At 35.5% G+C, this 16,919-nt stretch overlaps 1 protein-coding gene across 1 annotated transcript; it reads right to left on the bottom strand.

Moving 5' to 3' along the window:
- Nucleotides 1–1,476: 1,476 nt before the first annotated feature.
- On the bottom strand, nt 1,477–11,056 carry LOC105060452 (probable E3 ubiquitin-protein ligase LUL2). Its single transcript, XM_010944168.4, has 3 exons — nt 10,373–11,056; nt 1,982–2,492; nt 1,477–1,782 (listed from the first exon to the last, which is right to left on the bottom strand). Exons 1-3 carry the CDS (start codon nt 10,906–10,908, stop codon nt 1,669–1,671), a joined length of 1,161 nt encoding a protein of 386 aa, XP_010942470.1. The 5' UTR covers nt 10,909–11,056; the 3' UTR covers nt 1,477–1,668.
- Between the last annotated feature and the right edge of the window lie 5,863 nt (nt 11,057–16,919).

The following is a 16,919-nucleotide window of genomic DNA, read 5'->3' as shown; positions in this document are numbered from 1 at the left end:
AATGTAAATGAATTGTCAGACAAACTGCCAACAACATCACCTCTTAACCATCGTAGAAAATAATAAAGAAATATGGAGCAACGTAGAGTTCCACCCACAACTTCAAGCTGAGCATGTAATTAGGCTGTTCACTTGGGGCAAATCTGACCAAATAGGCTTAACTGTTTAGTGATAAAATAAATACATGCTATGACGAATATTTTGGGAAACATGCTTTATTAGATAGGTTTTTCAGAGACTCGCCAGAGAAAGAAGGGAAAAAAAAAAAAAACAGACTTTCACCTCATCCCTTCTAAAATTTGCTTTTTCTAGCATTCAGGTTATGCTGACATAAATTTCATAAATCTTAGCAAGTTAGCAGCTCTTAGGCAGTGGATTCTATGCTACTAAGTAGGCTTGGATAGAACATATGCTGAGGATTACTAGGTTCAAGTCGACATTACATGGATATGCTCGAAGTGAAAACTCAGTGGCAAGACAATCACTAGAGTTCTTCAAGGACAAGATTCCTTCAGAACACATTCTCATATGCTAAGCAAATTCTCTAACGCCAGATCGAATTGTGCAGTGTCTCCTTGCACATCAGTTGTCCACTCTCTTGGACCTTATGCACACTCCTTTGTGCAAGACCCTAACACAGGCTCACAAGTCAGGGCGAACACCTTCTTGAACATTTAGAAGAGCAGAAGAAAGAAACGAATGCAAATGTAATCTTCTGTTGGATCCATTGAGTCTACATAACAAACAAGTAATTTCTATTTATAGACCCCTGAGTCACCTCTAGGACCTCAGTTATGCCAAATGGGAAGTATTTCTCAGAAACCATCAATAATTCCCAAGATTTCAAGGCATTTACATATGTATAAGATCTACATACAAAATAAAACAGGTTTAAGCATTTAAAGAGCAAAATTGATTCATTCTCCTAGGGAATAACAGAAGTGACTGAGTTGGTGGTACTTCAAATTTATCCTTCAGTTGCATGAAGAATTTATGTTCATATTAATAATTATTCATAGATTGTGCAAGAAAACTTCCTTTGCAGTATTTCTTCCAAAACTTGTCCAACATGGGTTACATATCATGCCTGCTTGTTACCCACTAAGCAAAATGAGGGTCTTGCACATGTGGGTAACAATGCATGTATATGTGCACTCATTTTTCCACATTTCAGGCAGAAAAAATGCTCATTTTACACTATTTTTTATGGACAGAAAAGCACCATCAAGAGTGTCAGTATTTGTCTAACAGTATGTACAATGAATGCAGAGTAAAATTGACATTGCATGCCTTGCAACCAAAAATAACTTATATAACCAACTAACCAAACATGAAAGAGGACAATCCCCTATTTTGCAATTGCAGCAATTCTCTGCTGACATCCATTGAAGAACCCATTAAAGCAAGATGATACATCATGCAGGGAGAAGAATAAATGAACAATGATGATATTAAAAAAATGAACGATTGCAGTCATCATTCAAACATTCATTCTTGTATACCCATTCAATTAACTAAAATGCCAACTCCATAATGTACTTTGAAACTTTAACTGTACATTATTATACAAGAGTAAGGACAACGTTATTTAACATAAATATGGAACAAATTAAAAGAAAAACTGTAGAATCCAGCATACCAGCGCGCCTCATATGATGTTATAATGATTCACCGGTTAGCACTGTTCACCTTAATCTCCATTAGTTTTTCAACGGGCTGACGACATATTGGACATTTATTTGATTGACGTGTCAATGCTTTCGCACAGTCACTGCACATACACTGAAAAATAACACCAAGTGTCAGAAAAAACTGCTCTCAACATGTAAGAAGAAAAATACTATAATCATTAAAATCATTCTGTCAGCAAAATTGGGATCAAATGTGATGTCCCAAATAGTAGCCATTCACCACTTAAAATAGGAGGAAAGAATAGGAAAAAGTATGCGCATGAACACATGATGGTTTGTTTAGTTCTCACCATATGCCTACAGGGCAACACAGTAGTATCTCTTGGCTCAGACATGCAAATTACGCATTCTTTCCCAATATCCTCAGCATTATCACCACCAATTTCTGTTTTAACTGAGCTTGCAATACCATATATTTCTTGCAACTCATACCGTTCATTATCAGCCCACAAGATCTGCTTAATTACCCTGACTTGAAAGGCTCCACTGTTAGTCTTCTCTATGACAGCTTGAGTAATCTGTGCATTAGCAGCAGCAGTTGATGGGCCAACCTGTTCATCTGTGGATGGAAGTGGTGGGCAAGCTTCGGCACAAACAACAAGTGGGAAGACATCCCCACCTACTGGTCTTGCAAGATCATCTAAATCGAAAAATCCCAAATCAATACCAAATCCTGAAGGCTGGATGAATTTCTGGCCTAACCCTTTTTGAAAAGCTACCTTCCTGGGTGTGTAAATATCTGGATATATTGGAGAGAAACGACAATTGGCTCCTTCCTTTGCAAAGTAATATATAGTGACACTGCAATCCAAAATAAAAGTCAATGCAGCTTAAACCAAATGCAAACTAGCTGTACCACACAAAGTGATAATCCTCAATGAAAATCCACTTGACTTTATTATGGCATGTGCTGACAACCAGTGATATCATTTGTTGATATGATAGAACTTTTGAACAAAAACACTTATCTTTTACAGCAGATAAAAGAGCAGTAACATAGAAATCCTAAATTCTTCCGGAGTTGTTTTAGCTGAAAATCTTTAAATTGCATACAAAAGTGTTCTCGATTTTTCAATTCCAAAAACAACTTTATCTGATCATTGTATTAAAAATTTAAAATATTACAAATATTACTATGCTAGTGCCAATTAGGTTTTGCTCTTAAAAAGCTTAAAAAAGATAAACCTTCTATAGATAAGGGATCCCGATGTTGGACTTTGAGAGAAAATCTGATTTTTTTAAAAAAGAAAGAATTCAAAAACTTCTATAAGATACATTAGTATATTTGAATTCTAAAAACTTTTAAAGGAGGAAAACAGATAAGAAAAATGGTTAATTGTAAATTAATTATTCTCTAGATCTTTCTAGAATTAAAACTGCAGTCAACTTATTCCAAATCTAATCTTTAGCAGCAATGAGCATCTGGACATGCATTAAAACTAGTGAAAAATAGCTTCATGAGACATATGAGATTACCTATATCAATCTAATCTACTTGTCCCGTTTTTTGAGAGTCTACAAGCATATATTATAGAACACAAAATAGCATAAATTTAGTAGGGGTAAGAGAAGAAGCAGAAAAATTATCAGCCATCTTAGCAGCAGCAGCAGTGATAGACTGGTAGTAGTAGACCAGTAGCGGATGTGGCAGTAGATTAGTAATAACATGTGTTGCAGAAGAACTAGCAGTAGCAGCAGGAAAGGAAATCAACTGATTACTTAACCTCAGAGAAAGTTATTCCAGTAATTAAAAGATAATATCAAAGATTAAAAAATAGATCCACGGTATACTGTATTAACAATGGAAAGGAAGAAACAGAATAAAGGTATTCTATGCAAACTACAGGAATTTCTTTTCCCAAAAAAAAAAAAAGGCAACATCGATTAACCAATGCTACAAATTAAAAACTGCTATGACTCTGGAAAAATAACTTAAACGACAATGTAAGAAAGAATTATGGTGTATACTGGCTATAATAGTAAAATAGAAAGAAACCACAAATAGATTATGCAGAAATATAACAAGCCAAGCATCCGCAGATTTGATAGGAAAACTGGCCACAAGAATTGCAGTCAGATTGAAAAGAAATGTCTAGTCTCCAGTATTTTTTTCCAATTTACATTGTCATAATATATGATGCCAAAGCATGCCCATTTATTACAATCATGTCAGAGCCTACATTTCCCACAATGTACACTCATCAAGAACACCTGGTATCGAAGTGAAAGGGGTATTTTGGCACCAGAACGACATGATGACTTGTTGATTGGCATACATGATAAACTTGACACAATGGTGGCATCTCTACAAGATTTAATTAGCACTGTGAAAGACAAAATTGTGAACATATCGAATCACAAAGTTTCCAAATTGGGACATTGTTAGGTGTGCAACAAAGGCAAAGCATCATAACATTAACAACTCCAAGGTATACATGGAAAAGTATCACATCATGAAAAACCCAAGGGTGTTCTCAAACCCATGGAGTCATAATGAGGAAACATCATCATCATCTGCATCCTCCACCATACCTTACTTGCACCAGGAATCTCACATCTGCTCCACTGGAACAGGATTGGAGCAAGGAGATACAAAGGAGCCCTTGCATCCCATTGCAATTAACACTGCAGCTCAGGAAACTCAACAAGAACATGAAATTGCTGTTGAAGTTGAGGCCACCATGGATGACACCCTGGAACTGGACAGTTCTGATGATCTTGATGATTATGCAGACAAAGCAACACGTGTTGCTCATCCATCAAAAGAATGTTACTTGGGTGCTGAATTCCCTAAAGAAAAGGTCAAAGAAGTCAGAAAACTTGCTCTTTGGAATGTTCCAAGGTATAACGAGCAAGTTGGCACACATTCCTCCACAAATCGAAGAAGTTGGACCAGCTCCTCCAAAAGTTTAAGAACAAGTTGCTCAGCAAGCTCCACCACAGACTAAAGAAGTTATCAGTATTGAGGTGACTAAGGTTAATCCGAGACAGTTGCTACATTCCATGCTGAATCCTAATTGATATTGAAGACAGTTGCCTTAAAGATCATTATCAAAGGATGTGGATTCCTTTTGCATCAACACATAGAAGGAGAACTGGAGAACAATGCAGTCAAACACTTGCAAGCAGCTGCTAGAAAAGAACTTGGGACATTGAAGGCCATGGATAGGAATTCGTAATCAGATTTTAAAAGGAAGAGAACAAGAAGAAGACAATGAACTTGAGACAAGTTCCAGGGCAGCAGAAGCAAATGATGGAGATCCAGGATCATGCAATGATGCATCACAAGGCAGCAACTTAGGGTTTACAACTTAAAGTTAGATTTATCTTAGCAACCAATTATGTATTTTTTCTGGTTATTTTTGGTTTTAATCGTTATTTTGGAATGAAGGGATGAGACAAAAGATCCCAGATTTTACTAGATTGTTTAATGAGTCAAGTAAATGCAGTGATACCATTCATATTACTGTAACCATGAACAATAACCATGCCTTATGCGGACAGTTTTGGGATTACAAAAGATAATTAGGGATTCCTTTTCTCATAAATGTAATCAGCTTCTATGTGGAAGATGATGGAATATCAGTTTTCTCCTTCCCTCCCTAATGGTGTGATGCTGCAGAAAAAGCATGATGCTTCAAACCCCAGGAGTAATTCCTAGGTTCCATAGATAGTCCGATATGATAGTCTTTCACTTTTTTTTTCTTAATAATCTATATTCGCTTTTAATTCTTTATTGCTTTAGATATATTTCTGATTTTCCTTGTTTTCTATTGATCCCAAATTACTGCACTTGATATGTAAAGAGGCCATCATAGTCATAAATTTTACAACATAGAACAGTTGTTTAACAACCCTTTTCAAACCTTTTTTCCTTTATTTTAGATCTTAGCTCATCAGTTAAACCCTGGAACCTAAATTCTTAGGCTAGATTCTATGCTATCAATTGTTTTTTTCAACAGAAAAATTACCTTGCTAGTTCGTTGATATGAAAAACATATCTATTTTCTGATGGACAGCAAGGCATTAGCGCCTCCAAACTTGTCTTGTTCCCTAATCAAACCTTAGTTTCATATTCTCGAGATTCATCTCTGCATCCACTATCAATCTAGAGTTGAAATTTCAACTTTCATTTTTCAAATTTATTGAAAACTCAGGACTGAACTGAAATTCAAGCAAATCCTCATAACAGCTGTTTCATCCTAAACACTAATAGGTATTCTCCCCTTGATTATCCTACATCATGCGACTTGCAATTTTTCAATGGGTCTACTTGTCTACTTTTGATAAGCTACTAATGTTTTCTAAGTAGTCTATAATCTTCTTTCACTCATTCATAGATCTATTTCTACCATTTATGAAAGCTGATAGGCACATCTTTATGATTGTTTGACTTCTCTTAGTTTTCTCTTTCAAAGAAACTAGGAATTGAATGAAAGGTGTTTTGAATAAAGACTGGACTTCAAATAAAATTTGGTTGGACAGCTACAAAGGTGGAATTACTCCATAGCCAGTCAACTCTAGATGTCAATCTAATGGTTGAGATAATATGTTAAGCCTAAGCTGCATGGTAGAACATGAGGAATAGGACCATGCCAGCCTCAACCCACTCTCATCTGCTATCCAAGGAAGCTCCCTTCTTCCTCTATTCCTTTCTTCTTCCTTCTCATCTCTCTCCACCATCTTGTCCTCCCCAGTTTTACCTTCCAATGACGTTTGATCTTGCCATCCAATAATCTGGTCATCCAATCACAGCTCATCAATGCCTTGAGTTTGTCCATTAGAAATCCATCTCATTGCCTCATGTCAATATCAATATGCCTCCCTCCACCTGCCCCCATGATGACCACCATTCCTTTTCCTCTCTTTTTCTCAAGTTGTCAAAACAAATCAGGCTAAAATGAGTTAAGCTTGAGCCAGCTCAAGAGTTAATGAGCAAGCTTAAGCTTCACCCAGCTAGCTCATATCAAGCTCAAGTATGCCTCATTGATCACCAAGCCAACATCGAGCTTGCCCCAGCTATGGAGATCAATTCATTTACATCCCCAGTGGTGATGAATAATTTAGTATTTGCCAACTGGACTACTTTTATTTAAAACATACAGATCGCTGATAGAATCTTCTTAGTACATAAGTTAATAAAGGGTTTCAACCCTTGTTTTGAATCAGAGGAGAAATGTTTTAAAAAGCAGCCGCGATCTGTGGGTAGTCAAAGGGATCACATAGGGCATCTGCAATATGTAGGAACATATATAGTTGGCATTTTTTAAATATAAAAAATAAAATAAAATATAAAAGTACAACAACAAAATTACAATAATAATAGTAATATTCTTTTAAGAAATAATATCAATATTTAGAACAATAATAGTTAATAATAAGTGCCCATTACTTAGTACCTAATACTAGTATTGATAGTTACAATTAAAACCCAAATCCAACCTAACCATTTGTTTTGGACATGTTCCATTTGGATATGAAAAATTACAATAATAATAGTAATATTTTTTTTAGAAATAATATCAATATTAATAACAATTATATCTAATAGTTAGTGCTCATTATTTAGTAACCTAATATTAGTGGTGATAGCTACATTTAAAACCCAAATCCAACCTAACCATTAGTTTTGGACATGTTCCATCTGCATATGCCTACATAAGAGTGTACCACATATTTGGCCCCATAATACTATGTGAAGTTATATATGCAGCCGCATAATACTAACTGAACCACAAATATGGCCAAATAGTGCTAAGTGGATTGTCTTTCGGCCCATATGTAGTGAGTTTACATGTAGTGACCACATATAGGTGATGCAATACGGTCAAGAGATCATAGCCACATATGCACCCTTATGCGCCACATTTCAAAACATTGTAGAAGAGCTTTTATCAAGTTAGACTTCGAAAAGGATTATGAGAATGCAGACTATTGTGGCATGCATCAAGTTTTATGGGTTTCAACTCCACACAAGCCACTCAATGAAGATGTTTGCTGGCAATCCCTCCATCTTGGCAGATAGTTCTTCCATGTAACTTTATTAGGACAAATCATAGGCTTCATCAAGGTGACAATATAAACATAAATACAACTAAGGTAGAGAAAAGTTATTCAAGTCCAGTTTGCCCATAGTTCAAAGCACATACAAGCCCTTGGCCAAGGATTTGAAGGCCTTGGAGGGGTTTCTACACTATGACCTAAGAAGCATGGCCTTTATATAATCACAAAGAAGCATAGGTTGTTACTTAATAATTAATGCACTTCCACAGATTTCTAAATTGAAGAAAATCTTTTCCTAGTTCACAATTTTCTAATTGTCATACGAAAAGAAAACTTAATGGGCCCAAGGACAAACCATTCTGGTTTGATAGAAGAATTGAATTGAACTAAAATTGTGAATTAAGTTGGCAAAACATTACTTTAATCATATTTTACTAATTTTCTGCCTTGAAGCACTTGAAGAAAATAGAAAGAATGTTATGTTTCTTTGGAGGTGTCCTTGTATGTTAATAGTTGGCTGAAACTTTGTTGAAGAGAAGGTGGGGTTCTTTGGTTCTTTGAGGATTAGTTGAGTCGAATGAAGCAACTAGCTGAGTGTGAGCCCTGGCATAATGGTAAAATTGCTCTATTGTAACCTGGGTGCCATGAGTTTGAAACATGAAAACAGCCTTTCTGCATGTTAGGGTAAGGCTATGTACATTTAACCCTCTCCAACCCATGCAATGGCAAGAGCCTCATGCAGTAGGCCACCTATTTTTTATGAAGCTACTAGCTAAGAAGGAACTGACAATATGATAGTTTTGGTTGAAAATTATAAAACAATCCAAAGAAACTCATTAATTTAAGAAGGAAAAAAAGAAGAACTCATGAAGCTAATATTCCCAAATAGCAGATCCTCTTAAAACTATTATCTTAGGCTGTTAGTTGTGTTATTCAACTTGGATTTGGTTTAATCGGGGATAGAACAATATCTATTATGATCGCCGATTATAACCATTATGACAGAGAAAAACATACAGCAATGGAAAAATAATGTTATGACCATTCAATCTTTATGGAAATAATAATTATTTGTTCTGGTTAGCATGAGAATTTGAATTTCAAAAGATACTATTTAACTCGATGAACGGTGTGTATTTCCAATAACAAGAATTTTTCCCATATATCATGATCATTGTAATGGAATAACATCAAATATAAAAGTCGTTTTTTTAAAAATAAAACTTCTTCATTTCATATTTAACAAAATGAGAGATCCAAATCATTGTAATGATTAATTATTCAACTCAACTAGGCCTTGATCCCAAATAGTTGGGGTTAGCTTACAATGATTATTATTCTAAAAATTTAAAAACAAAATCAAACAAAGAATATACATTGTTTAGAACTTAGAACTTTGTATGCATCATTCATTTAATGGATTGACAATGGACAACTGAAATCATTTTTTTTATAACTAAAATGTGAAAAAGAACATTTGTCGCATTGATACATGTTCTTGTCTAATGGCACCAATAATATATGAAAATCTTCATGTCCACCACATTGGTATGAGCTCTAGAATAACAAAATCTTGGTCAAAATATTTTTCAAAACTTGAGGTTTAACATTGAAAGGTTCAAAGCCTTCTCAAAACTCAAAAAATTAAATTTAATATACGAAAATGCTTTTCAATATTTAAAAATTAAACACAACAAATTTGTTCTTATAAGTTAGTTTGGGCAAGACTCCAAAATGATTGAAATTTCATATTGTCTCGGGCCAAAACTGAAATATTTCAGTTTCAAAGTCTTGGGCAGAAGTCTAAGCATGGCCTAGTTAAATTAGGTTATAACAAAGGATTAAAGTCCCAATCTAAGGTCTGCCGTCTCGGTATCGGACCCCATATCGGTAAAATCCTAGTATAATGTCAATACACAGTTCGGTATGGTACAGTAGTATTGGTACGCTCCGAAACAGCATATCAATACGGTATGGCATGTCAGGTATGGTACAGTATGGGGCGGAACGGCATTCCAGGTCCCAATCAATCTTAGTCCATCATGAACAAATGAAAAAGGGGTGATTCCTGGCTTCTAAAACTGGAACAGTTACCAGGCTGGCCAATACTCAACATTCCACTACTTGGGATGGCCTGGTATCTCAATATTTTGTGCGGCTGCCATTTTTCATTTTTTTTAATTTTTTGTTTGTCTGTTGTCTTTAATGGTTGTTTGGAGGTTTTTTAGGGTTTGTAGATCATAACTGAGAATTAAGGGGTGTTTTTGAGCATTTTTTGAGAGTTTAGGGTTTGGGATTTGGTCTCAAGTCTTGGGCACCCTGTTCCAGGACATCCTCCAAATACAAGAGATAATAAAACAAGGCAGAAAGAGAGGAAGAAGGGTTGAGAGCTCAGATCATAGGTATCATAAACCAAATACTAAATTATTATGGGTACAGGTATAGACATTGCAAACCCAATCACAGGCTCAAAAGCCCTCTCCTTATCCTAAATCATAACAAATAAGCCCTAAAACCCTCTAAACAATCATTAACAAAGATAAAAAAGGAAAAAAAATTGACATCCCAGTAAATCACCTGAACACCAACCAATCCTAGGCTTTTATTCATGAAGAAGTAACAAAGTGAATCAACCAAGAATCGAAAAAGAGGAAAAGAACAAAAGAAACACGAAATACCTCCCATCAACCACGGCATCGAAGGTGAAGGAGACGAGCTGCTGATCTGGGTTTAGCTCATCAACCACCAGCCTGATCGAATCCTTATGCAGATTAATATCATTCTTCACGGTTTTCGCCTTCTGATGCTCTATTGGAGGAGGCGGCGGCGGCGGCGGCGGCGGCGGCGGCTGCGGATGAGTAATCGCTGCCGCGGAAGATTGGGGAGGAGGGAATCGCCACCCGGCGCCCGGATTGGGGCCGTAATACGTGGGGTGGTACGGGGTTCGACTCGCCCAGGGCACTGAATTCCTCAACCAAGCGCTGGGCGTCTGGTAGTAGGAGGAGGAATTGGTATTAGGAGGAGGAGGAGGAGGAGCGGGCATGGGATAAGGGTTGGAATAACTGGGGCGAGAAGGCGCGGAATAGGCATAATTGGGCGGTGGGGGAGGGTGAGAGGAGCCGGAAGAGATCGGAGGAGGGATTTGGGAGGAAGAGGAGGGTGAATAGTGGTAATAATCGTCTCTCCTTCTCCCGCTGCTTGATGACTGACCCATGATTTATTCTGGTTTGGATGGGATTCTTATTTTTGCGTGCGACGACGATTATGGAGAATTGGATGGGTTTTTTTTTTCTCTTTTTGGGGAGGGAGGAAGGGAGGGAGGAAAGAAAAGAATTTGGCTCCAAGTCAAAAAGATCGTCCCCCGAATAAACCACCTTGGCCGCAGGAAGGCAAAATTTTTCAACTTGGAAGGTTCTAATTTTTACCTTTCGGACTCGTTCCAACCAAGGACGGATTTGCATGTGAAATCTCCTCTCTCTCCCCTATCCTCAATTTTTTAATTATTAAATAGTATTCAATAATCAATAGTATTATTTAATAGTTCGGCTGGAGTGCGTTACTGAAAATAAATTTTACAACACTTGATCGGCGAAAAACTTACTCAGAAAAGTAGTATCAGAAAAAAATAAAATAAAATAAAATAAAAACAAAAAACAAAAAAAAAACTATATATGATTAGAGGTAATCTGAATATCATCAAATTTTTGATAATATTTTTGAATAAATAATTTAAACAATAATTTTTTTTTCCATATATCTTGTTGATCATTTATGAGCCAGTGACATAAATACTATCAATAATGGTTATTTCAAATATTAAAATATTTTTATGAATTAACAAATATTTTTAAATTAATTATATATTAAAAAATATATGTTATATGAATAAATTTTAGTATATTCTGATAAATAAATAAATATATTTATTAATAATATTATTTATAAATTATTTTTAATAAATATTTATGATATATAACATAATATATATTAATATAATTAATATTAATTATGTAATATAATTAATATAATATAAATAAAGATATTTTTATTAAAAAATGATAATTTTAGATTATCTTTATTTGATGACGTAACTTAAGACAACAAACACCACCAAATACCTCATAATTAATATCTATTTTACCTTTACTCTTATTTATTTTTTATATCAAATATAAAATCTAATATGAAATTTATTTTCTCATACCAGATTATCCAACCCAAATGAGTCCTAAAAGATTTTCTCCTTAATTTATCTTTTCATCTATGATTAATCTTTCGCCATCCGATTCAATATAAATAGCTTTAATTTAGCTACTAGCAATTAGATACAATTAATGATGTACATGGTTGGTGCGGTAACTATATTAAATATTAAGAATATATTCAACCACTATAGATGTTATTTGAATAATTCAAATAAACTCGAGAGGCATTGTTGAAAACTCTTCTTTCCCCTTAAGTAGATTGGAAGTGGATGACGAAGGTGGATGGGAGATTAATTCTCTCCCTCCCACTCTCTCTCTTGTGTTCTTTCCTTTCGAGTTTCCAAGAGAGAGATGCTAGAGATTGCTGCATAGAATGGTGATCAAAGTGAGTGAGAGCAGCGAAGATTGATAATCATTAAATTGGTGGGGTTTTGATGATAATGCTTGGACACAAGATGGTGGTCAGCAGCGGTCGATGAGAAAGGAGAGGAGGAAAGAGAATGGGAAGACAGCAAGTGTGGCCAATGGACTATGAAGCAGGGGTCATTATAGAGATTGTTAGAGGTGCAAAGTACGAGGATTTGATGATAGTGATAAAGTACTCGATGGATCCATTAGCATACATTAACTACATCGCTTGCCTTAAGGGATGGAGAGAAAAGATGGTTCTTTTGAACGAGATCCTTGACAAAGTCAATGTCGAGCATGAGGGGCTCCAGACCAATATCTTGTATGGTGGAAAAGAAGAGGTCAATGATAGAACTGTCACGCCTCCGATCCGAGATCATGAGTCGGAGGTCATGATAATCGTCGCATATTTATGAAAAACTCTCTCTATAAGCATGCAGACATCTCATCACGATATCAATGCATCACAACGGAATAAAATTTAAATAATTATTATTTAATTTTAATTCAAATAATTAAATCAACTATCTTACATCCAATAAAGTTTTACTAAAAATAAAATAATAAATCTAATTTCAATGAAGTTAACAACGCTAAATCTTGCCTCTAAAAGCTCTGTCCCAATATTATTTTTCACACTCGCAATTAATTATCTGAATCTGAAAAAGATAAAAAAAAAAAAAATGAGCTAGATAGTCCAGTAAGTAATAAATATCTCAACTAGATATTTCAGATATTATATGATATTCAAGAACAAATGCTGAGAATAAATATAAAAATATATTTCATACTAATTCAATACAAATTCAATCTTTTTAAATATTCACATATAATATTCTCATAAATTTGATTCGAATCAAAACACTCGTAACTCAATAGCCTCGATTATGACCAATGTTTAACCCTCATTGACGGGTCCACTGAATACCAGCGCATAACCCCCACTAACAGGATCCACTAAACACTAGCACACAATTCTCACTGGCAGGGTCCACTAAATACCAGCGCACAACCCCCACTGGCAGGATCCACTGAGTACCAACATATAATCTCCATTAGTGGGGCCCACTAAAACATAGTTAAGCTGAGAGTATAAATCCAATCTGTATCAAAATATTTTTGTATCATAACATATCATAATTTTTACTGAACATATGCATAATCAATAAATCATAGTATTTCAGAATCACTTTTCGTTCAAAACATAATTTCATAAATCATACATAATTTTAAAGAATAATTATTTAACTTCAAAATAAATATGAAATATCTCGAGAAAATATTTCATTACTTATTTTTCACAGACCACTGAATGAACAGATCGACTAACTTCTAGGAGATTCTTCAATGCCTATTATCTAAAATTATATGTTTATATTAATTTTAATTCAAAATTAAATCTAAATAAATCCCAAATCAAAACTCCACTTAAGATTGGATCCTTCACTAAGCTCGATCAAAATTATCGAAAGGAAGTCTTTCACTATGCTAATCTTAAAAAGATAACTTTGAGAGAAAAAAAAATCCATCAAGAGAGAGAAACAGTCTAGAGAAAAAAAAATTTGGAGAGAAAAAATAGAGAGAGAAAGTTCAATTTTAGAAAGACAAAGTAATGGTTCAGGCTGAAGGGAGAGAAAAGAGAGAAAATTTTTTTCTCATATTTTTTTTTCTCATATTTTTTTCTTTTCTTTTCTTTTTCTTTTCTTTTTCTTTTCTTTTTTTTTTTTTTTCTTTTTCTTTTCTTCCTTCTTCTTCTCGTGGCTCTCCCATGGGTGAAACAGGGGACCGTGAGGTCCCCTCATAAGGTTGGCTGACCGACAGCCGGCTGACACAAGAATGGCCGACGATCGGAGGAGAGCGCACCGCCATCAAAAGGAACCCAAAACTGTGGCTGGCGGCGACCACCGACATCCCAAAAACTAAAAAAAAAAATCAAACCTTTATTTTGACAAAATTTGTTGACCTCGGTCGCAGACGAGCATGCACGTTGACACGGGAAGGAAGGGAGAGAGGAGAGGAAGACAACCATATGCTTACCTCAAGCTCCGACGACCTCTCCGGTGAGCAATCGCGACGAGCACGGTGATAGTTTTCACGGATAATTTCTGACGATCTTCACCGTTTCGCTCTGAGTTTTTATGGTGGAAGGAAGGGAGAAAGGTCCCCCCCTTAAATAGAGTCAAAGGGGAGGAGTTTGACTCCTCCCCGGCGGCCTTTCCGACTCCGATTAGGAGTCGTCGGCGGTGGAAGAAGACTTCCATAAGGAGTCTTCTTCAATTTTTTTTTTTTGTTGGGCTGGATTTAAGGCCTACATGGGCCGGGTACTACATTCTTCTCTCCTAAAAATAAATTTCATCCTCAAAATTTTTTTCTACTTAAGTTCTAAAAAATTCAGATTACTTTTACGTTAAATCATGTCATCCTCTAATTTCAAAATCGAATCTTTCATCATAATATCTATCAAATCAAATTACTGTTCTGATCAGTTTGAGAATAATTCAGACCACTATATTTTCGTTGCGCACTCTGATTCAATCTACTGGTACACGTATGTCAATTTAAAATTTTAAATTATATCATAATCAGTATAAGTCATTGTCTCAATGTTCCTAGTGTCTATCCACCTACACTCATATCTGATTCTATATGTCATATAATTTATCCACTTATGCTCTAATATCATATTAATTATCACGCCTCCGACCCGAGATCGCGAGTCAAAGATTGCGGTAACCGCAGCATACTTATGAAGAACTCTCTCCATAAGCATACAAGACATCTCATCACGATATTAATGCATCACAGCGAAATAAAATTTTAATAATTATTATTTAACTTTAATTTAAATAATTAAATTAACTGTCTTACATCCAATAAAGTTTCACTAAAAATAAAATAATAGATCTAATTTCAATGAAGTTAACAACGTTAAATCTCGCTTCTAAAAGCTGTCCTAAAATTATTTTTCATGCTCGCAATTAATTATTTGAATCTGAAAAAGATAAAAAGAAAAGAAAAGAGCTAGATAGCCCAGTAAGTAATAAATATCTCAACTAGATATTTTAGATATTATATAATATTTAAAAATAAATATTAAAAATAAATATAAAAATATATTTCATATTAATTCAATACAAATTTGATCTTTTTAAATATTTACATATAATATAATTATAAATTCGATTTGAATCAAAACACTCGTAACTCAATAGCCTCGACTATGACCAACGTTTAATCCCCATTGGCGAGTCCACTGAATACCAGTGCACAACCCCTACTGGCAGGGTCCACTAAACACCAGCGCACAACCCCTACTGGCAGGGTCTACTAAATACCAGTACACAACCTCCACTGGCAGGATCCACAGAGTACCAACGTATAATCTCCATTGATGGGGCCCACTGAAATATAGTTAGGCTGAGAGTATAAATCCGATCTGTATCAAAACACTTTTGTATCATAACATATCATAATTTTCATTGAACATATGCATAATCAATAAATCATAGTATTTCAGAATCACTTTTCGTTCAAAACATAATTTTATAAATCATACATAATTTTAAAGAATAATTATTTAACTTCAGAATAAATATAAAATATCTCGAGAAGATGACTCATTACTTACCTTTCACAGACCACTGAATGAACAGATTGGCTAACTTCTAAGAGATTCTTCAATGCCTATTATCCAAAATTATATTCTTGCATTAATTTTAATTCAAAATTTAATCTAAATAAATCCTAAATCAAAACCCCACTTAAGATCGGATCCTTCACTAAGCTCGATCAAAATTATCAAAAGGAAGTCTTTCACTATGCTAATCTTAGAAAGATAACTTTGAGAGAGAAAAAAATCCATCAAGAGAGAGAAACAGTCTAGAAAGAGAAAATTTTAGAAAGAAAAAGTAGAGAGAGAAAGTTCAATTTTAGAGAGAGAAAGCAATGGTTCAGGCTGAAGGGAGAGAGAAGAGAGAGAATTTTTTTCTCATTTTTTTTCTTTTTTTTTTCTTTTCTTCCTTCTTCTTGCCGTTGCTCTCCCATGGGTGAAACAAGGGATCGTGAGGTCCCCTCATAAGGTTGGCCGACCGATGGCCGATCAGCACAGGAATGGCCGACGGTCAGAGGACACGGTCCCCTCATAAGGCCGGTCGGCCGGCATAGAAATGGCTGACGACCGGAGGAGAGCGCACCACCATCAAAAGGAATCCGAAACCGTGGCTGACGGCGACCACCAGTGTCCCAAAAACTAGAAAAAAATTAAATCTTTATTGTGATAAAATTCGATGACCTCGATCATCGGCGAGCATGCACGTTGGCACGAGAAGGAAGGGAGAGAGGAGAGGAAGAGAACCATATGCTTACCTCGAGCTCCGACGATCTCTTCGGTGAGGAATCGCGACGAGTACAGTGATGGTTTTCACAGGCGATTTCTGACGATCTTCGTCGTTTCGCTCCGAGTTTTCATGGTTGGAGGAAGGGGGAAAGGTCCCTCCTTAAATAGAGTCAGAGAGGAGGAGTTTTGACTCCTCTCCGATGACCTTTCTGACTTCGATTAGGAGTCGTCGGTGGTGGAAGAAGACTCCCTCTTCAATTTTTTTTTTTTGTTGGG

This window comes from Elaeis guineensis, chromosome 7, assembly GCF_000442705.2.
Source record: "Elaeis guineensis isolate ETL-2024a chromosome 7, EG11, whole genome shotgun sequence".
Taxonomy (NCBI): Eukaryota; Viridiplantae; Streptophyta; class Magnoliopsida; order Arecales; family Arecaceae; genus Elaeis; species Elaeis guineensis.
The sequence above is the reverse complement of the archived record's forward strand: the minus strand, read 5'-3'. Positions and strand labels throughout refer to the sequence as shown.

Coding starts and splice junctions, on each gene's coding strand:
- LOC105060452 (XM_010944168.4), bottom strand. CDS start 10,908: ATGGGTCAGTCATCAAGCAGCGGGAGAAGGAGAGACGATTATTACCAC. Junction 2,493..10,372: donor GATGCCGTGGTTGATGGGAG/GTATTTCGTGTT, acceptor TTTGGATTGCAG/TGTCACTATATATTACTTTG. Junction 1,783..1,981: donor TGTTGCCCTGTAGGCATATG/GTGAGAACTAAA, acceptor GTTATTTTTCAG/TGTATGTGCAGTGACTGTGC.